General features: G+C 42.4%; 1 protein-coding gene across 3 annotated transcripts in view; it reads left to right on the top strand.

Moving 5' to 3' along the window:
* The window catches only part of LOC109913794 (ubinuclein-2), a 79324-nt gene that overhangs the window by 47808 nt on the left and 8762 nt on the right, over positions 1–22754 (top strand). Inside the window, exons 12-16 of one of the 3 annotated variants that reach the window (XR_007265692.1) lie at positions 233–283; positions 3209–3251; positions 4058–5641; positions 12131–12246; positions 13949–14063. Coding sequence is in view for 2 of the 3 variants with exons in the window: in XM_020513342.2 (XP_020368931.2) it covers positions 233–283; positions 3209–3251; positions 4058–5641; positions 13949–14207; positions 19945–20025 (2018 nt within the window). In the remaining variant the exon portion in view is untranslated. The other 2 variants (XM_020513342.2, XM_048617629.1) reach the window with 2 other exon arrangements.

Raw genomic sequence — 22754 nt, 5'->3', positions numbered from 1 at the left:
GAATAAAGGTTAAAGCCATCGCCCAGTAAATGGGTAACATTCTTGGGTTAGGATTAAAATCATGTCGACACAGATGCTAGGAAGTTTTACTCTGCAACTGTCACTGAAACATTGGGATTCTGATGACATCTCACATTCTGATCAGAAATATAGGACAGACCACCCCATCCCCTCAAAATCAGTGATGATGATCTGAATCTAGGACCATAATGTCTCTCTTTTTCTGTTTCAGGATGCTGCTTAAAGAGAGCAAGAGAGTGCACAATCACCTGACTGCCACACCGTGAGTAAAACCATAGCCGGTTGTTTTTTCTTCTATTTTCCCATCCTTCCCTCTGCAGGCACAGATTTCTTCTCAAAGTAAGTTCTATAGAGCTCAATTTTCACACTGTCCAGGCGGATACATGACAAAAAATGGGTATTTGGGAGGAGGAGCAAAGAATGTCCTTAGAACCAACTTCAACTCCTTCAGGGGGAGAAAATCTGAGGAAATAAGATCTCAATTCCTTTAAAAGGATGAGCAGCGACTGGGAGTTAACTACTGAATGCAAGATAGTTGGGCAGTAAAAATGAGCTGTTAGGGGATTGTGAACATGGGACACTGCCACAGATCAGGGTACCAAGTCAGTCAGTAACACTCGTTGCCATGAATGAACAAATCAATGCCATTCTTCATCACATCATATTACTCCCAGTGTTTTACAGGGATTGAATTCAGAAACTCCATCCTCTTTTCAGAGGAAAATTTCATGGAACTGCCCTTGCTTGGAGTGGGTTCCAATGAAGAGTCATATTGGTCTCAAAATGTTAATTTGGTTTCTGTCTCCAGTCATGCTGCCAGACCTGCTGAATTTCTTCAGCATCTTCTATTTTTATTTCTTCATCAGAGCTGCATGGAAAAGTAGATTGTTTGGGAAGTTGATTAAATCTGTGCCCCACACAATCAGCCCACAGACTTTTCCATCCTCTCCTCCTGTCAAGGGAATTCTGACTAGCCTGGAATCTCTCAGCACAGGAGGAAACCCTTCAGTTCGCTGGTAGAGCTATCTGACCTTTCCAATTGGTCCCACTCCACCACTGTTTCCTCAGACCCCAGCAAATTGTTTTCCTTTTCAAGTATTTATCCAATTCCCTTTTGAAGTTACTATTCACTTGGTCTCTAGATGATGACTCGCTTTATAGAACAAATTTCTCACTTTACCTCTGGCCATTTTGCAAATTATTTGAAATAATTTTGCTAATTAGTTACAGACCATTCTTAATTGCGGAGGTGGTTTTGTCTTATTTACTCTGTAAAGAATTCTGACTGATTTTGGGCACCTATGTTAAATTTTTCCTCAACTTTCTCTGCCATGTGGCAAACAATCTCAAATTTATGAATCTCTGCACATTATTAAGTTCTTCATGTGGAGACTGTGCTGTATATTCTGTCCAAGGTTTTGCTCTGAAACCACCCATTCAACAGCCATACTGGTGGTATATATATTTGCCAAACAGACTATTCAAGGACATGAAATCATTGCTGCTTTTTTAATGAAAACGATTTTAAAACCATTGTAAACCTCCTTAGAACAACGCTGTGAAATTGTTGTGGTGTGCTGTGAACAAGAGGGATTTCTGCTCACCCCTTTACATGCTGTCTTTATAATCATCACAGTTGCTTTGAAAGAAAACATGGAGTCTTCAAGTGGGCTGGAAAGTAATGTAACACCCACTGGTCAATTATGTGGGAGTGTTCAATGGCCAAAGCTGCAAACACACCATTATATGTAATTTTCTTCTGTGTACATAGGCAATTTAATGTTAAAAATTAAAATTGAAGTCATCAAAAATTGAGTTTGATAAGAAGTAAATGCATTGTATGCAATTATATAAAATATATTACTGTGACACACATTTCTATAGCACCTTTAGTTAGGAAACGTTCTATACTACAGGAGCAATATAAATGCAAGTGCCATACCCATTACATTAAGACTTGTATTTCATGATTTCTGAGAAGTGTGATTCAATAAAAATAGAAAATTACTCAGTCTCACACAGTCACAAACAGGATGATCAGTACTGTCCTGATAACCTACCCACACTCCGTACCAAAGCACCATATTAACAATGTGCTGCCACTGATCAATTTTGCATTTCCAGCACTAACTTTAGCCACAAGTCCATATGAAAAATTATATCTTTACTGAATTGAGACATAACTTCACTCAAAGAATAGTGAATCTTTGGAATTCTCCACCCCAGACAATTGTGGAGTCCCCATCATTGAGTACATTTAAAGCTAGGGTGGTGAGACTTTTGGTGTCTCTCGGAATCAAGGGAATTCGGGAGTGGGCAGGAAAGTGGAGTTGAAGGCCAGAATCAGCTGTGTTATATTGAATGGTAGAACACACTCAATGGGCTATATAGTCTACTGGTCCAGTTTCTTGTGTTCTTGTAAATTCCTTTTCCTGTCCATTTCAATGACCAATAAATCAGTTCATGGGGCACACCAGTTTACAAACATGAAGTGAATTGGGATGCAGGATGAGAGTTGTTTCAGTACTGGGATACCCAAAACCTAAAAAAAGCAAATTAGGAGATATAATGGTGTCGTGGTCTCTGCACTGGGTTTCTTCATCAGAGGTTCTCAGTTCAAATTGTACTCTTGCAAACAGAGTTCAATAAATTTGCTGATCTATGGGCTGGTATCAGGAAAAAGATGGATCATAAGGGCTGCTAGGTTCCCATAAGATCTCAATGGGTTCAGTAACATCCTTCAAGAGAGAGGTCCAGTCTCCTTATCTGTCCATAATGATCTTCACCTGACTACAATTGACCACATCCTGATGTGCCTAACCAGCAGTACCCAGCCAAGATCCACTGTCACTATCTCACTGTGTTAGGGTTAGGACCAAATGCTGCCTTGCCAATATCACATCCTGAGAACAAATAATGGAACAAAAAGAATACCCCCAATCTGAAATGAGTGTTGGAAGTATGCAGCAGGTCATTCAGTGTTAAAAAGAGAGCTTGAGATTTTAGGGAAAATGCTTCTTCAAAACTGACCAAAGAATCCTCCTAAACATTCTTTTTGTTTTCTATTTTGAATGCTAACTAAGGTGCTATGCGTTTTACAATACATTTTTGTTTGCAATACCTTTTAAGCAATTTTCTTCAAGTTGATGGAGTCAGTTTCTTTTTCTCACTGTATTTCCTTTCCTAGGGCCAAGAAGAAGGTGATATTGGCCCCAAAACCTAAAGTGAAGGTGAATTTTTCTCTTTCTCCCTCAAGTAAACATGTTTTGATTTATTTATGGAAAGGAAGATATAGTGCCCTATCAAAAATGCAGTGAATTGCTTTGGGAACTAGTTTTCTTGCAAAACAAACCTTGTGTTCCTTTAGCCTTGCTCTGTATGTTTGTTAAGCATTGGGATGATGGCATTAAGGATCAGTGCAGGTAGCATTAGTGTGGAGGGGTAGCAGATGGGGGTTGGTCCAGGAGCGGGGTGAAGGGTCAGTGTGCATGCAGCTTGCCTTAGCTGGTACCTGTGGGGCAAAGAAATGCGTCACTGAAACGGGCATAAATAACCCATTCCCTGTTTATCCCTTTTCTCTCCTTCCCCATTTCCTTGCACCTTGTACCCTACCCTGAATTTCTTAGATTTATTTGAACTGCCTTACATTTCTAGTCCCTAGTTTTGGTCTCACCCACAAATGGAAATATTTATTCACTATTTCACTGTGTCTAGTCTTTTCACTATGTTAAAGGCCTCCATCAGGTCACCCCTCAACTTCCGCTTCCCTGGATCGCTAGTCATACTGGATTTCTCCTGCCAGTTCCCAGCCCAATAACAGTCATGGCTTTTTCTCCCTTGGGTTCAGAAGCAGTGTTGGGGCTGAACGAGTCAAGCAATGACTCAAATCCATACAGGCATCGGCCAGTTAATTATTTGTTTTAGGGATGTGGACAATTTATTGTTAGCAGATGATATTGAGGTTTGGGTGGGAGGGAGGGGGTGAAGTAATCACATTCCTGACCTTTTATTGAGTTTTTTCATTCCCTTTCAATAGGATTCAAGTCCCAAGAAAGAGCAGAGAATCTCTACTGCAGCCAGTACTGTCCCAAAAGTGGTGCCGACGAGCAAAATCATGCCTGTCAGTATATCAAGCTCCAGTGGTAATCCAAACAGGGAGACTATTTACCTGGATGATTCTCTTGATGAAGATCTGTCCCTTAAACCCCCTTCCCTCGAATCAGTCTCGGATGCATTGTCTGTCTTCAACAATTCAACCAAGATTGGCAGGATTGTAAATAATTCTGTCCCTCCTGCACCTCGACCTCAGCCTGTGGCGAAGGAAGATAAAAAGGCCATAGCCAAGGTCACACCTCTGGTACTTTCCCCAAAAGCAGCCTCCTGTTCCCCGAAAGCAGCCACACCATCACCAAAAGCAGCCACACCATCTCTGAAAGCAGGTACCCCATCTCCGAAAGCAGCCACTCAGTCTCCGAAAGTAGCTGCCCCCTCTTCAAAGTCAGGCACATCATCCCCAAAAGTGTCCACGCAGTCTCCTGTCCCTTCGACCTTCGGTCATTTATTCGGCCATAGTTCAGGCACCAAGAAATCCCAGGAAGGTTCTCGACCGGGAATGACCAGCTTGATCGCCGGCTACACTGCCCCGTCATCCCAAACACCCAAACTTCCTTCAGTGACTTCCACAGCCAAACAGCACCAACCTGGATTGCAGAGACTGAGCCAGTCACAGACCCAATCCACCAAACAACAGTCCCAATCCAGCATGCACCACAACAGCCTAGTGTCACACCCCCAAGTTACCACTGGCAAAACGCTCCAAAATCCAGTTGTAAAGTTGAATGCCTGTCCACCGCATCTGCTCTCGAGTCACATGCCACAGTTGTCAGAGAAGTCGACTGCCTACCCAACGTCCTTTTCCCCATCAGTTACTAGCAATGCCCAGGTTTCCCACACGGTGTCTAGGACCAGCATCAGCCCGTCTACCTCTAGCGATTACATGTCCAAATCTGCAGTGCCTTCGAGCACCTCAGCCCAAGGTTTTAAACCTCCCTTCTCCATGGCTAGCCCACCTAAACCCACAACCCCTTCAAGTACCACGAACCAGAATGTGTCGACAGGGTCAAGCAATCTGACTGGAGGTCCAACAAGTCGGCAAAGCAGCGGCAAACACTCTGGCAGCCCGTCTAGCAGCAGACACTCACCTTCCGGATCAATTGCTGGTCAGCAGCAGTCCACAGCCCTTGTAAAAAAAACCTCAGTGCCTCAGAAAATGACCAGCCCACCAGGTACCGGGACTCTCGGCAGAAGCGCAACGGGCGGAGCAGTCAGCCGTGGCAGCTTGTGTGTGAGTGGGGCACCCGTCAGGAGCAGCGGAACCGCCAGTAGGAGCAGCGTTGCTGGGGCAGCAGGAATGAGCACCCCAAACCGCAGCACCACAAGCACCTCCGTCACTCGGACTGGGGCTCTAAGCAGTGCAGCTGCTAACAGGAGCAGCCCAAGCGGAACTGTCAGTAGGACTAGTGTGAGTGGGGGACCCGGAAGTGGCCCTCAGGTTGCTATAAAAATGCTGCCCTCCCTACACAGACCCCCCTCTGGCTCAGGAACATCAACTGGTATCCAGGTAACTACCTGCTGGATTTACTATTGTTATGGTTCTCCCCCTTTATTGGAATTTTGTGTGAGAAACAGGTTTATCTGGAATAGAAAATTGAAAACTGATCCGTCACCTTTTTTACTGAGCCTTGTTTGGACACCGTCTGCATTACTGTTATGTGGACTGATTGTCTGAATTTTGTTTTGCTTTTCACATGTTCTGTTTAGTTTCAGACACCAAACCTCGGAATGATGATTTGATTTGATTTATTGTAGTCATGTGTACCTGAGTACAGTGAAAAGCTTTGTTTTGTAAGTAGTACTGGCAGATTATAGCAAACAAGGACATACATAATTTGGCTTTGGAAAGGGGTACAGTGCAAAAGGAGTAGAGAACCTGCTGTGTGCGCGTTCCCTCTTGAAACCCACATTCTGCCCCTAGCCCCGCGTGTTGGAACTTGCCATTGGAGCAAGATAGCCTTCTCAGACTCTAGTAGCCACAGCTGAACTTTCCCAAACAGGAGTTATTTGGGTGCAGTTAGATGTGACCAAGCAGTCTCTAACACATGACCCCTGTGACTATTTGTACTTGACCCAATAGCCTATATGCAGTTTATAAAACCCTGCTGGGCATTTCAGCCAGGTATTTCATTTTGTTACTTGATGCATGTGCACCAATTTTCCTACCAGATTCCTGGTTGCAGGTTCTCCTTTTCTTTCTAGCGCTGTGCCCCAAAACCTTGGTTTCAATCAACTACCTCCCTGGCCATCAGCTGACTGTCAGGACCTAGCTCCTCTCCTGTTATGCGAGGTTCAGTGTCATACTGCATTGCATATGGGCCTCCAGAACAACAAACAGAGCTAGACAGGCTTTTGCTTAAGCCTGGCAAGTCCTACCTTTCCTCAAGACAACGCACCCATTTTCAGGTATCATTTACATCTTCCTGACAGTGGCAGTACAGTCCTTGAATGTTTGTATAGTGGAGGTTTGCAGATTCTCAAAAAGCAAGGAGTGAAATGTTGGAGTAGTTGGGGAATGTCAACTAATCCGATCAGCCATGATATTATTAAATGGCAGAGCAGGCTTGAGTGGCTTGCTGCTGCTCCTAATTCACACAAATGCAAAGTTTTTGATGAATACTGAATTCCTCTTTACCGAGTGAGAGATTCATGGACTGATGTAAAGTAATGTATCAGAAGATCCTTGCTCTGTTACAAGGTGACCTCAGTAGTGGGTGCCCAGCACTCCACTGTGCAGTTACTTACAACACTTAGGTATTGTTGCATGTGCTGACTGTAGATTTTCCTGTTTATAAAGATTTGTATTAATTGATATCTGGCAACAACCTCAAGACAGCCTGAAACGTTTATAGCCAATGACATGTCGTCTTTTCACACTTCTGAAGTGTCATCACTTCTGTGGATAACACAGCAGATCGGTTGCGTGCAGTTAGGTCCCACGAACTGTATTTCTAAAAGTATTAATTCATTGATTCTGGATGCATTGACAAAGCCAACATTTATTATCTATGCAACTTTGCCCTTCAGAAGGTGATGGTGAGCTGCATTCTGTGTGCTGTAAATACACTCACAGTGCTGGTGGAAGGGATTTCCAGGATTTTGACTCACTGACAATGAGCATAAGAACATAACAAACAAGAGTAGGCCCTCCAGCCTGCTGCACCATTCAGTAAGATCATGGTTGCTCTTTTTGTGAACTCAGCTCCACTTACCTGCCGCTCATTATAATCCTTAATTCCTTTACTGTTCAAAAATCTTTCTATCTTTGCCTTAAAAGCATTCAACGAGGTAGCCTCAATGCTTCACTGGGCAGAGAATTCCACAGATTCACAACCCTTTGGGTGAAGAAGTTCTTTCTCAACTCAGTCCTAAATCTGTTCCCCCTTATGTCGACTAGATTTAGTTTCACCTTCCAGTGGAAAGAATCTCCCTGCTTCTATCTTATCTATTCCCTTCATAATTTTATATGTTTCTATAAGATCCCCCCACCTCGTTTTCAAAATTCCAATGAGTTTAGTCCCAGTCTGCTCAATCTCCCCTCATAAGCCAACCCTCTCAATTCCAGAATCAATCTAGTGAACCTCGTCTACACCCCCTGCAGTGCCATTACATCCTTTTTCAAGTAAGGAGACCAAAACTGTACACAGTACTCGAGGTGTGGCCTCACCAGCACCATATACAGCTGCAGCTATTTTTCCCTTTTTTTTAAAACTCTATCCCTGTAGCAATGAGGGACAATATTTCATTTGCCTCCTTAATGACCTGTTGCACCTGCAAACCAACTTTTTGTGATTCTTCCGAAGGACACCCATGCCCCTCTGCCCCAGCAGCATGCTGCAGTTTTTTTTACCATTTAAATAATAGTCCATTTTGCTACTAATCCTACCAAAATGGAAGACCTCACATTTACGAACATTGTACTCCATCTGTCAGTCCCTTGCCCACTCGCTTAACCTGTCTGTATCCCTCTGCAGACTTTGTGTCCTCTATAACACTTTGCTTTACCACTCAACTTAAGTGTCATCTGCGAACTTTGACACACTACACTTGGTCCCCAACTCTAAATTTTCTATGTAAATTGTAAACAATTGTGGTCCCAACACTGATCCCTGAAGCACACCATTAGCCACTGATCATCAACCAGAAAAACACCCAATTGTGCATACTCTTTGCTTCCTGTTAATTAACCAGTCTTCTATCTATATACATTACATATAACACTGCGCACCTTTATCTTATGCAGCAGTTTTTTATGCGGCTCCTTGTCAAATGCCTTCTGGAAATCCAGATACACCACATCCACCAGTTCCCTGTTATCCAATGTGCTTGTAATGTCCTCAAAGAATTCCTGTAAATTAGTTAAACATGACCTGCCTTTCATGAATCCATGCTATATCTGCCCAATGGGACAATTTCTATCCAGATGCGTCGCTACTTCTTCCTTGATGATAGATTCAAGCATAGGGCGGCATGGTGCTCAGTGTTTAGCACTGCTTCCTCACTGTGTGGAGTTTGCACATTCTCTCCGTGTCTGTGGGAGTTTCCTCCAGGTGCTGTAGTTACATAACACAGTTCAAAGATGTGCAGATTAGGTGGATGGGTCATGCTAAATTGCCCATAATGTCCATCGTTGTGTAGGCTAGGTGGATTTGCCAGGGGAAATGCAGGGATAGGGTAAGGGGGTGAGATGCTCTTTGGAGGTTCACCATGGATCCAATGAGCCGAATGGTCTGCTTCCACTACAGAAGTTAAGCTAACAGGTCTATAGTTACCCACCTTTTATCTACCTCCATTTTTTATCATTACCGTCACATTTGCTGTTTTCTAATCCAGTGGAACTGCCCCAGAGTCCACGGAATTTTGGTAAATTATCATGAGCACATTTGCTATTTCCCCCACCATATCTTTCAGTGCATTGTGATGTATTCCACCAGGGCCGGGAGACTTGTCTAACTTTAGCCCCATTAGCTTGCCCAACACTACCACTTTAGTGATAATGATGGCTTCTAGATCCTCACCTGCCATTGCCTGCCTGTCATCAATTATTGACATGCTATTTGTGTCTTTTGCTGTGAAGACCGACTCAAAATGCCTGTTCATCGCTTTGGTCATTTCCTTAGTTCCCATTGTTAAATCCCTCCTCTCATCCTCTAAAGGACCAGTGTTTACCTTAGCCACTCTTTTTCTACAAATACATAAAATGAAACTTTTACTATCTGGTTCTGTATTCTGAACTAGTTTACTCTCATAATCCATCTTACCTTTATAACTTTTTTTGTGGCTTTCTGTTGACCTTTAAAGATTTGCCAATCCCCTAGTTTCTCACTAATCTTTGCCAGTTTGTATGCATCTGCTTCCAATTTGATACCCTCCATTATTTCCTTAGTTATCCATGGCTGATCACCTCTTTTCCTACAGTCCTTCCTTTTCACTGGTATATACTTTTGCTGAGCACTGTGAAAAATCTCCGCTGTTCCTCAATTGTCCCACCAGACAGTCTTTGCTCCTAGTCTACCTTAGCCAACTCCTCCCTCACCCCATTGTAGTCTCCTTTGTTTAAATACAAGGCACTGGTTTTGGATTTTACCTTCTCACTATCCATCTGTATTTTAAATTCAGCCATACTGTGATCATTCCTTTCGAGAAGATCCCTAACTATGAGATCAGCAATTATTCCTGTCTCATTACACAGGACCAGATCTCATAGCTTGCACCTTCGTAGGTTCCATTATATACTGTTCGTGGAAGCTATCGCGGATGCATTCTGTGAACTCCTCCTCAAGGCTACCTTGACCGACTTGCTTTGACCAATCAATATGTAGATTAAAATCCTCCATGATAATTGCCGTACCATTTCTACGTGCATCAGTTATTTCTTTGTTTATTGCCTGCCCACCGTGATGTTATTATTTGGTGGCCTGTAGACTACATCTTTCTGTGACTTCTTTCCCTTACTATTTCTAATTTCCACCCACGTTGATTCAACCTTTTTCTCCATAGAACCTATATCATCTCTCACTACTGCCCTGATGTCACCCTTAAATAGTAGAGCTACATGACCTCCCTTCCTGTCTGTCCATTTGAATATTCTGATATTTCTGGATATTTCACTCCCAGTCATGACCATCCTGCAAACATGGCCACTAAATCATACCCGTTCGCGATGTGCTGTCAACTCGTCTATCTTGTTTCGAATGCTGCAAACATTCAGATATGCTAGTTTTTGTACCTTTTTAAATCCTGACAGCTCCACCAGAAGAACCTTTGTTTTCAAACAATTCTCATTTTTTCTGTCATTACCTAGTTTCCACTCATCTTAATGCTACACTGCTCAGCTGCTTCTCGCTTTTAATTTACTGTCTTGATTCTCTTTTTCCTTATGTTCTCACCCACTCTAGCTAACTGAGAGCATCCCCTTAGGTTCCCATCTCCCTGCCAAACTAATTTTGAGTTCACCCAGCAGTGAAGGAATGCCATATAGCTCCAAGTCAGGATGGCCTGTGACTTGGAGAGGAACTTACAGGTGTGGTGGTTTTCCAGTGTATTTGTTGCCCTTGTCTTTGTAGTTAGTAGAGGTCCCATGTTTAGAACGTGTTTACAAAGAAGTCTTGGCAAGTTGCTGAGTGTATCTGGTACTCACAGCAGCCACTGTGTGTTGATGGTATGGCGTGTGTGTTTCAATTAATAGAGAAGTTGTCAGTCAAACAGATTGTTTGATGCTGGATGGTGTTGTGTTTAACCTGTGCCTTCAAAATATTGGACAGGCTTTGGAAGTTGAGAAGTGAGTCACTCTCTGCAGAATCCCTAATCCCTAGCCTGTGAACTACTCTTGGTCAAACAGTATTTATATGGGCATATCCAGTTAAGTTTATGATCAGTTGTAATCCCTACTTGTTGACGGGGGATTCACGATGAAAGTATAATTGAATGTCATGACTAGATTGTCTTGTCGGAGATGGTCATTGGTAACATTTGTATGGTGCACCCATTACAAGTCAACCCACACCTGAATATTGTTCTTGATCAGCTGCATTCTGCCACAGATCCCTTCATTATCTGAGAAATTTTGCAATCACTGTGCAATCATCAGCAAACATCCCCACTTTTGACATTATGCTAAAGGGACAGTTGTTGATAAAGCAGTTGCTGTAGTTCTGTTGAAACATGAAACTATGAGTGTCCTGTCAAGTAGATGTTAAAGAATCCAAGGTACTGCTTGAGAACATCTCCCTGCTATCCTGATTAACATTCTTTTCTCAACCAACACCACTAAAGTTGTTGCTGTTTATGGAAGCTTACTGATTACAAATTGGCTACTAAATTTCCTACCATCCAATGTTGACTACACTTCAGAATTACTTCATTGGCTATAAAGTGCTTTGGGATGTTCTGCAAAAGGTGCTGTTTAGCAAATATTTTAACCATGCCACTGTGGAAAGAATAAGACAGCGATGGAGCAGTGATGTTGAGGAAGGAGGACCAAGAGCAGAGTTACCCTGGACTGAATGTTGGATATGAATTGTTGTTTCTCCTGGTAACTGTAACAGATTGACAGGACTATAGCACTGACCAACAGAGTGAAAGATTGCATTGAGCAGGAGTGTGACCCTTTCGTAGAGAAATTGCTTCAAATTTTTAAATGTTTTTAAAAATGATTTTGACTGTGCAGTTTTCCCTTTCCACGTTTTCCCATTCCATTTGTGTCTCGTGTGAATTGCTAAATTTAAATTTAATTGTATCTTAGGGGCTGTGAAGTTGTTCCCTTTGCTGCTTCTGGTTAAGGGAACAATTATTTTTAAAGGGCTACATTTTGACTTTAATAGAATCATACAGTACAGAATACACACTTCAGCCTTTGAGTCTACAATCAGGAACTATATTTTGATTTTCAGGGGCTCCTCTTTCATTCTCATGAATTCACTTATTAGCTGATGAATTAATGCAGGAATAATTTCTTCTGTATCGGGATTGACATTTTGGGTATTTGGACTAACAGGCAGAATTGGAAAAAGTCATGAATATCCGTAATAATTAACAACCCTCCATTAGACGTAAAGCTACAATCTGCAAAGAAGCGTTCATTTCCTAGACAGCACAGTATGACACAAGAGGGTAAGCATAAGTTAATAACTGGTCTGCTCTTCTACACACAAAACATCATTAACCTAAACACATCTTTCACAGACTGATCACAGCTAATACATTTCCATCACATGTACTTAAAGCTGCAGCATTTTAGCAAGCAGTTACCACCCGTTATATGACATCTCAGTCTCAGATTTACGTTTCAAATTGACAATGTTCATTAGAATAGCACCCTCTACATTTTCCCCCATAAAGGAGCTACTGAATTTTTGCAGCTTTATATTAGAGATTCCACACTCATATGCAAGGAGTTCATTACTTCAGTGATTTAAAGTTTTCCTGGGTCACAGTTGACTGACAGGTTTAAAATTATTCTATTACATTGCAGCCTCCTCCTCACCTTCCCATCCTTCTTGCAGCCACTTATTCTGACTTCTGCCAAGTGGCAAGACCTCCACTCCCAAAACAAAAGCTCCAGCTCATGGATCCTGACAAAAGGCAGCTATGGCTCCCTGGGAACTCCCTTACTGCCACCACTTATTTCCTTAACTGCTCACTAGTCCCCCAATCACAGGCTGTAACTCTCCCACATTTGCTGATGATGAGTTCACTACCGAACATATTGGAGGCAGACCTGCCCACCACCCCCTTGTATTTTAAGGCCTGCTCTATTTGATCGCACATTTATTTCTCCCCTTTTGTCTATCTGGGTAGCATCACATGTACCTTGTTCCATTATTGTTAATCCAGAGAATCACTTGTAATAATTCTTTTTCTTCCTGCTTGGGTACCATTATATTTTAGGTGCCTCTCAAGGATCTGTCCTCCTCTTCCACCTCCTCTCCCCTCTTCACTGCTCCCTCACCCCCAACTTTTTCTCATCTACATGCTGCCCCTTGGTAGTATCTTCTGAAAGCACAGTGTTAATTTCCACATGTACACTGACAGTAGCCAGTCCTACCCCACCACCACCTCTCGTGACTTGACCCTACTGTTTCTAAATCTTCAAATTGCTTATTTGATATCCAGTGTTAGATGAGCAGAAATCTCCTCTAATTAAATAATGGGAAAAGTTGAAACCATTGAGCTTGATCCCCAAATTCCCTGGCAGCTGTCTTGCATCTGAACCAGACTGTTCACAATCTTGATACAACTTTAACCTTGAGATAAATTCCTGACCACATATCCATATAACATCATAGATGGCTTGCTTCCATATGTATAACTTCACCTGCTCCACGCATGCTGCTCAGACCCTCATTTCTGCTTTTGTTACTCCCTACTTGACTATTCCAACCCATCCCGGTTAACCTGTCATATTCTACCCTTTGTAAACTGGACGTCATTCAAACTTCTGCTGCCTCACATCTGAATGTTGGCTGCAGGACAAACAATGTCTTGATTTTAAAACTGTTATCCTTGTTTTCAAATTGCTCCATTGCACCATTGCCTCACTCTCTCCCTGTAATGCTCCCCAGCCCTAAAGCCTTCCATGATATCCACAGTCTTCCAATCCTGATCTCTCCGACATTAGCAGCCCTGACTTCAGCTTCCAGCACCCTAAGCATTGGAATTCCCTCCCTAAACTCTTTGCCTTTAGAATGCTCTTTATAAACCATCAACCCTAATATATCCGCATGCTTCTCAGGGTCATATTTGTTTGATGGTGCACCTAGGGATCTTTTACTCTATCGAGGACACTATTTAAATAAACTTGTTGTTGTTCTAGGCAACTGCTGGATCGACCTTATTGGCAAACACATCACCTCTGACCCTAATGACATCTCCCCTGAATGTAACAAATCTGAACGCAACCTCGGCGTCCCTGAACTCAGCTGCTGCGTTCAGCATGTTGGGCGGTCTGGTTCCTGTCTCCCTGCCCTTCCAGCTCCCGCTCAACCTGCTCAGTTTCGCTTCGGAATCGGACATCACCACCACCACGCCTACTGGATCTACCTCAGCCACATTCCAGCACAACATAACACAGAGTAAGTCCCGGGGATTGGTGGGATGAGACGCCTCACTTCAGGAGCTGCAGGGTGCCAGTCCTGGACACATGGATGAGCTAAATGGACATTGAGATCAGACAGTGACTGTCTGTAAGAGAACATTATCTAGTAACAGTTCCCTGTCTTTTCCCCACTGCTCTGCGCATCTTTTGTCTTGAGATAATTGGCCAATTCCCTTTTGGAAGCTGATTTGAAATTGTCTGAACACACACCTTATTGAAGAGTTTTGCTTGAATTGCTTTGTAAGATTCTTGGTTCATGGACTAGATGCCAGTGAATCTGTCAGAGGGTGGCAGTGGTCATATTGGGTTTCTTCAGATTCCTGCAGTGCATGATGGGATTAGGTTGCCTGTCAGTATAGTAAAAAAAACTGAGGGGAGGGTATCCGTTGCGTGCCGCTCAATGGCCTCTGCTTGATGCCATGGCAAAGGATGGTGTGGTTTCACTGCCTTAACCACTGGATCTCATTTATGGGCTGGGCAGAACCAGGAGCCACTGAAATGAATAAGGTGATGGTTGCGGAGGGGTGGCTGGTGGTGGTGGTTTGTAAGAGAGGTCAAGAATGGACTAGACGTTTTGTGGGAAATTGTGCAAATTGGCATAGGGACGTGAGTCTAAGGGAAGTAAGCATGTGGCTAAAAGAGTGGTACAGGAAAAGAAAGAGCAGTTCCTTTTCATGGGGCATTGGCATCAGATTTGGAACAGGAAGGATCTGTACCGTAGGGACGGTCTCCACCTGAACTGAGGTCTGACCAGTGTTCAAGCGAAAAGGGTAAATAGGGTGGTCAACAAGATTTTAAACTAGAAAGTGGGGGTGAAGGGAAGGGTAAAATTCCAATAAGTATAATGGCCAATGGGAAACAAAGCAACAGGTTAACATCGGTGGGAGTGGATTCAACAGCATCGAAATGTATGAAAATAAAATGAAAGGAAAACTCAGGAAAGGTTATTAAAGTCTCCAGCACACAAAATAGCACAGTGTGTTTGGAAAGGGTTAGGAATCAAACTTCAAGCACACTGGATAAATGAATGACAATGAGAAGAGGGTTGTCAATATAGGACTGAAGGTGTTGTAGCTGAATGCATGCAGTATACAAAATAAGGTAAATGATCTTGAGGCTTAGATCAAAATTGGCAGGTGTGATGTGGTGGGCACCACGGAGATATGGCTGCAAGGGGATCAGGACTGGGAGCTGAGTATTCAAGGATATACATCCTATGAAATAGGCAGGTGGGCAGAGAGGGCGGTGTTGCCTTAAAAGTAAGAAATGAAATTAAATCAATAGCAAGAAACAAAGTAGGGTCAGATGATGTAGAATCTGTGTAGGTAGAGTTGAGGAACCACAAAGGTAAAAAACCCATAATGGGAGTTATGTACAGGCCTCCAAACAATAGTCAGGATTTGGGGCACAAAATACATCAGGAGATAGAAAAGGCGTGTAAGAAAGGCTTGGTTACAGTGATCATGGGGGAATTTCGATATGCAGGTGGACTTGGAAAATCAGCTTAATATTGGATCACAAGAAAAGGAATTTGTGGAAGGTCTATGAGGTGGCCCTTTGGAGCAGCTTATAGTGGAGCCCATGAGGGAACAGTCAGTTTTGGATTTAGTGTTGTGCAATGAGGCAGACTTGATACAGGAGCATAAGGTGAAGAGAACCCTTAAAAAGCAGTTACCATAATATGATCGAATTTACTCTGCAGTATGAGACGGAAAAGGTGGAATCAGATGTAGTAGTATTACAGTTGAATAAAGGCAACTACAGAGGCATGAGGAGCTGACCAGAATTGACTGGGAGAGGAGTCTAGCAGGAAGACAGTGGAACGGCAATGGCAGGAGTTTCTGGGAGTAATTCAGGAGAGACAGCAAAAATTCATCCCTGGGGAAAAGAAGCATACTAAGGGGAGGACAAGGCAACCATGGCTGACTAGAGAAGTCAGGGACAGCATAAAAGCAAACAAGAAAGCATATAACATGGTGAAGGGCAGTGGGAAGCCAGAGGATTGGGAAGCCTACAAAGACTAACAGAGAACAACAAAAAAAAAGGAGGGAGAAGATTAAATATGAGGGTAAGTTAGCCAGTAATATAAAAGAAGATTGCAAGAGTTTCTTTAGATATATAAAGGGCAAAAGAGAGACAAAAATGGACATTGGGCTGCTGGAGAAGTAGGAAATGGGAACAAAGAAATGGCTAAGGAACTGAATAAGTTCTTTCTTCATGGTGGAAGACACGAGTATTACCCCAAAAATTCAAGAGAGTTGAGGGGAGGGCAGAGGTGAGTATGGTGGCCATCACCAAGGGAAAAATTGTTAGAAAAATTGAGAGATCTGAAGGTGGATAAATCACCTGGAGCAGAGGGACTACACCCAAGAGTCTGAAGGACATAGCTGAAAATATAATGGAGGCGTTAATGCTGATCTTTCAGGAATTGCTGGAGTCAAAGAGGGTCCCAGAGGACTGGAAAATCACTAATGTAACCCCACTACCCTCCCACCCTTTTTTTATTAAGGGAGTAAGGCAAAAGACAGGAAACTACAAGCTGATTAGCCTGACCTCGGTCGTTGGTAAGATTTTGCAGTCCATTGTGAAGGATGAGATTTCTGAATACTTGGAAGTGCATGGGAAAATAGGGAAAAGTTAGCATGGTTTGATCAAGGGGAGGTCATGCCTGACAAATCTGTTAGAATTCTTTGAGGAGGTAATAAGCAGGTTAGACCAAGAAGAGCTGATGGATATTATCTACCTGAACTTCCAAAAGACCTTTGACAAGGTGCCGCGCAGGAGGCTGCTGAGTAAGATAAGGGCCCATGGTGTTAGAGACAAGGTACTAGCATGGATAGAAGATTGGCTGTCTGGCAAAAAGTAGAGTGTGAGGATAAAAGGTTCCTTCTCAGGATGGCAGCCAGTGATTAGTGGTGTTCCACAAAGTCAGTGTTGGGACCACAACTTTTTACTTTATACATTATTGATTTAGATGAAGGACCAAGTTTGCAGATAATACAAAGATAGGTGGAGGGACAAGTAGTATTGAGGAGGCGGGAAGCTGCAGAAGGATTTAAACAGGTTAGGAGAGTGGGCAAAGAAGTGGCAGATGGAATACAACATGGGAAAGTGAGAAGTCATGCACTTTGGTAAGAAGAATAGAGGCATAGAATATTTTCTAAATGGGGAGAAAATTCAGAAATCTGAAGTGCCAAAGGACTTGGAGTCCTAGCCCAGGATTCTCTTAAGGTAAACTTGCAGGTTGAGTCAGTAGTTAGGAAGGCAAATACAATGTTGGCATTTATTTCGAGAGGACTAGAATATAAAAGCAGGTTGTACCTCTGAGACTTTACAAAGCTCTGGTCAGACCACATTTAGAGTATTGTGAGCAATTTTGGCCTCCATACCTCAGGAAGGATGTATTGGCCCTGGAGCAGTCCAGAGGAGTTCATGAAAATGATCCCAGAAATGAAAAGCTTAACATATGAGGAACATTTGCGGACTCTGGGTCGATACTAGATGAATTTTAGGAGGATTGGGGGTGTCTAATTGAAACTTAACAGAATACTGAACGGCCTTGACAGAGTGGACGTTGGGAAGATGTTTCCATTGGCAGGAGAAACTAGTACCCGAAGGCAGAGCCTTAGAATAAAGGGAAGTCCCTTTAGAATGGAGACAAAGAGAAACTTCCTCAGTCAGAGGTGAATCTATGGAATTCATTGCCACAAAAGGCTGTGGAGGCTAGGTCATTGAGTTTATTTAAGACAGAAATAGGTTCTTGATTGTCAAGGGGATCAAGGGATACAGGGAGAAAGTGGGAGAAGGGGCATTGAGAAACTTATCAGCCATATTTGAATAGCAGAGCAGACTTATTGGCCGAATGGCCTAATTTCTGCTCCTGTGTCTTATGGTCTAAATTACCCATACATGGACCGTCTACACTGCAACCTTTCAGGAAGAGTCTGACAGGATAGAATCACAACATGTAAAATTGTACAAAGAGCTTTTCACCTGGTCAGCTGGGTCAAGAGTATTGCAGAGGGCCAGTTACCTCAAAATAATCCAAAGCTATCGGTGTACTGAGTTCCCTTGAAACTCTGTGGTGGAGGTAAATAACTAGGTAATTCATTTTAAGTTTCACCTGAGGGTCCAACTTTGGCCAGGGGTCCAGGAAGTGACCCTCTCACCTTCAATATAAAGCCATTGTAATAATCTTCTGCATCTATTGGAGAGGGCATATGGGGCCTGATATGATGTCTCTGCTGAGAGCATCTCTGAACAGTGCATCATTCCCTCAGTACTGCACTGGAATTCCAGCCTAGAATTTGGGTTCACTTCTCTAGATGGATTTGAACTTAGAGGTGAGAATCACTTTGTTTGTGAAGATCAGCTGAGAATAAGCAGGGATTTAAGAGTCACAAGTCAGTTGTGCAGTGAGTTTGCATTCTGAGTCATTTTGGGGTAATAGTAACTTACTATGCTTCACCAACAATTACAGCCATTCTTCGTGCTTACTGTTTGGGAGCTTGCTATGTTTAATATTGTTTGGGTCTTTGATGTAATGGAGAGGGTAGCTGATGTGCAAATGGACTTTCAAAAGGCATTTGTTAAAGTGCCCAGCCAGAGACTTGTTAACAAAAGTCCAAGACGTTAAATAAGCAGTGAGTACACAATTAGTTAAAGGATAGAAAGCAGAGAATCACGGTGAAAGATTGTTTGCCAGGCTGTAGGGAAATGTATTGTGGCTGCCTCCACGGTAAATATTAGGATGGCTGCTAGTCTTAAGATATATTAAGGACCTGGACTTAGCTACACAGAAACATTTTGTTGACACAAAACTCGGGCAAATAATAAATAGTGAGGGATATTGCAGAAGATTTCAGGAGGACAGTGACAAAATGAGCAACTCCTGAAATGCAGTATCTGATAAATGGTCACTGGCTGCACAATGTGCATTTTGCTAAGAATGAAGAGAAGCAATGTGAACTAAATTATACAATTTTAAAATAGTTGCATAAACAAAGACACCTGGGGGTTCACATAACACAAGTATTTGTAAGTCACAAGACAAATTAAAAAGCATTGGGAATCCTGAATTTAACAAGGAGAAATTGTTGCCTGTGCCTTATAGAGTCATACAGCACGGAAACAGACCCTTTGGCCCAACATATCTGTTCAGTTTTGGGTCCGGCACCTCAGAAAAGACATCCAGGGAATGCTGTATAGAGATTTACAATGATGAGGGAGTTCAGTGATATGAAAAGACTGGAGAAGCTGAGATTTAGGGTAGAAAAGGTGAGGGAAATGTAATTGAGATCTTCAAACTCTCAAACATTTTTGATAAAGTGAATAAGCAGAAACTTTCTCCTGGCAGGAGAGTCAGTAACAGAATGACACAGGTTTAAGAAATTTCCAAAAGATCTGAGAGGTGATGGCATATTTTTACATAGATTATGATCATCTGAAATGCACTGTCAGGAAAGCTGGTGGACACAAGTTTAAAGATAACTTTCAGAAGGGAATTACATCACTACTTGATAAAGAAAATCCATGGGCTCTAGGTAAAGAGAATATTGGGACTGATTGGTACTCTTTTTTTTGAAGATGTGGTACAGGCATGATGCATGACTAGGTCTTATGTGCTGTATGATTCTAAACACTGACTCCTTGAGAGCTTGTATTATCAGGATGTGGAACCTCAGCTGTCATAATTGTCTCCCTCTTCTTGACAGGTATTTTGAAAGGTTTGCAGTCTGGTTCTACACAGCTTTCCCGATCAAATGTGCCAGCCCATTTACAACAGGCCTACACAGGTACCATTCTGTTTTTACAGGCACCACATGTCATGGTTTTAACTGTTTCATTGGGTGATGCAGCAGTACTTGCTGCTTGATGGAGCAAGTTATGGATCAATGCCTAAATTTATTCCTGTCAGTCCTCAATTTGGCTTTCACTGAAGTTTAGGGGTGGGAAACAGTGGTTTTGTGTACTATGGACTAAGGCTACTCACTAGCAAGGGTACATGTAAGTTACACCATTTCTCTAAACTTTGTAACAAGAATTGTACTAGAATCAAGATCTTAGCTACAGGCTATCCTCTGATGCAGTCCTACGATCATTTGAGCACATAAATTAGGTGCAGAAGTAGACTATTTGATCCCTCATGCCTACTCCACCGTTCAGTAAGATCTGTTCATGTTTCAAATTCGATGTTCAAAAAACAATAAAAGATGACTAAAATGATAATAAAGCAGAAAATAAATGAATGTAAACTTGTAAATAATATCAAAAGCTTTTTAAATATATAAAAAGGAAGCAAGAAGTCAAAGTGAACATAGGCCCCTTAGAGAATGAGGCTGAGGAATTAATAATGGGGAACCAGGAAATGCTTTGTATCGGTTGTCACAATGGAAGACACTAATAGCATTCCGAAATGACTAAATATTCTAGGGGCAAAGGAGGAAAGGAAATATATACAACAGCTAACACTAGATAAAATGTGCAAAGGAAACTAATGGGGCTAAAGACTGATAAGTCTCCTCTACCTGATGCATCCTAGGATATTAAAGGAAGTAGCTACAGAGCTAGTGGGTGCACTGATTGTAATCTTCCAAGAATTCTTAGATTCTACAGAAGTGACAGGACTGGAAAATTGCCAGTGTAACACCTTTATTTAAGAAGCGAAGGAGAGAAAAACAGGTAATTACAGGCCAGTTAGCTTAATGTCTGTTATTGGGAAAATGTTCATGTAGTATAAAGGATATAATAGCAGAGCATTTAAATATACATAATACAATCAAGCAATGTCAGCATGGAGTCATGAAGGGAAATTCATGCCTGACAAATTTACGAGAATTCTTTGGTGAGGCAGAATAACAAGCAGGATAAATAAAAGGGAAGTAGTAGATGGAATATATTTGGATTTTCAGAAGGTGTTTGATAAGGTGCTTCACATTAGGGTAATTAATAAGATAAGAGCCCTTGGTGTTGGAGGTACTTTATTAATATAAGTAGGAGATTGGCTAACTAATAAAAGACAGTGCCACACTAACTTCATTGAGTTTTTTGAACAAGTAAAGAAGAGAATTGATGAGGGCAGAACGGTGGACATGATCTCTATGGACTTCAGTAAGGCATTCAACAAGGTTCCTCATGGTAGACTGGTTAGCAAGGTTAGATCTCATGGAATACAGAGAGAACTAGCCATTTGGATACAGAATTGATTTGAAGGTAGAAAACAGATGGTGGTCGTCAGACTGGAGGCTTGTGACCAGCGGAATGCCATAAGGATTGGTTCTGGGTTCACTGCTTTTCATTATTTATATAAATGACTTGGAAGTGAGCAAAGAATGTATGGTTAGTAAATTGACAAGGATGTTGCCCAGGTTGCAGGGTTTGACTATAGGGAGAGGCTTAAATAGACTGGGGCTATTTTCCCTGGAGCGTCAGAGGCTGAGGGGTGACCTTACAGAGGTTTATAAAATCATGAGAATGGAGAAGGTGAATAGCCAGGTCTTTTCTCCAGGGTTGGCGCATCCAGAACTAGAGGGCATAGGTTTAAGGTGAGAAGGGAAAGATTTAAAAGGGACCTAAGGGGCAACCTTTTCATGCAGAGGGTAGTGTGTGTATGGAATGAGCTGCCAGAGGAAGTGGTGGAGGCTGGTACGATAACAACATTTAAAAGATATCTGGATGGGTCTATGAAACAGGGACGTAGACCAAATGTTGACAAATGGGGCCAGATTAATTTAGGATATCTGGTCGGCATGAACGAGTTGGACAGAAGGGTTTGTTTTCGTGCTGTATGACTCTATGACACAGTTGCGATAAAGAGGGCATTTTCAGGATGGCAGCCTGTAACTGGAGGTGTGCCACAGGGATCAGTGCTGGAGCCGCTATAATTTATAACACATTAATAATTTATAATTGTAGAAACCCTACAGTGCCGAAAGAGGCCAATCAGGCCATCAAGTCTGCACTGACGCTCTGAAGAGAATCCCACCCTTGAATGTACTAAGAGGGATTGTGCCAAGATTGTGGATGGCAAAAAAAAGGTCGGAAGGCAAGTGATGAGAGTGACACAAGACTATGCAGAGGAATATTGGCAGGTTAAGTGAGTGGGTAAAAACTTGGCAGGTGGAATATAATGTGGGAAAATGTGACAGTATAGAACAGACCAGGTCCTTCAGCCCACTGTGTATGTGTCGATCATTATGCCATTCTAACTAATCTCATCTGCTTGCATATGGTTCACATCTTTCGCTTCCCTGCGTGCTATTGTGTCTGGCTAAATGCCTCCTAAATGTTTAGATTTAAGTCCATTGCTGTAACTATTCTATATTGTCTGTCTATCTTTGTTCACCTCCCATCTCTGTCCCTCTCCATCTCTTTCTCTCTCTATGTATACTTCCTGACTCCTCCCCCCCATTCCCATCTGCCTGCTTTCCCTCACCTGTCTTCTCCTCTTCCTGTCTCCCACCTTTCTACCCCCCACAACTCTATTCTCTCTCTCTCTCTCTCTCTCTCTCTCTCTCTCTCTCTC

This window comes from Rhincodon typus, chromosome 37 (genome assembly GCF_021869965.1).
Source record: "Rhincodon typus isolate 14 chromosome 37, sRhiTyp1.1, whole genome shotgun sequence".
NCBI lineage: Eukaryota > Metazoa > Chordata > Chondrichthyes > Orectolobiformes > Rhincodontidae > Rhincodon > Rhincodon typus.
The sequence above is the reverse complement of the archived record's forward strand: the minus strand, read 5'-3'. Positions and strand labels throughout refer to the sequence as shown.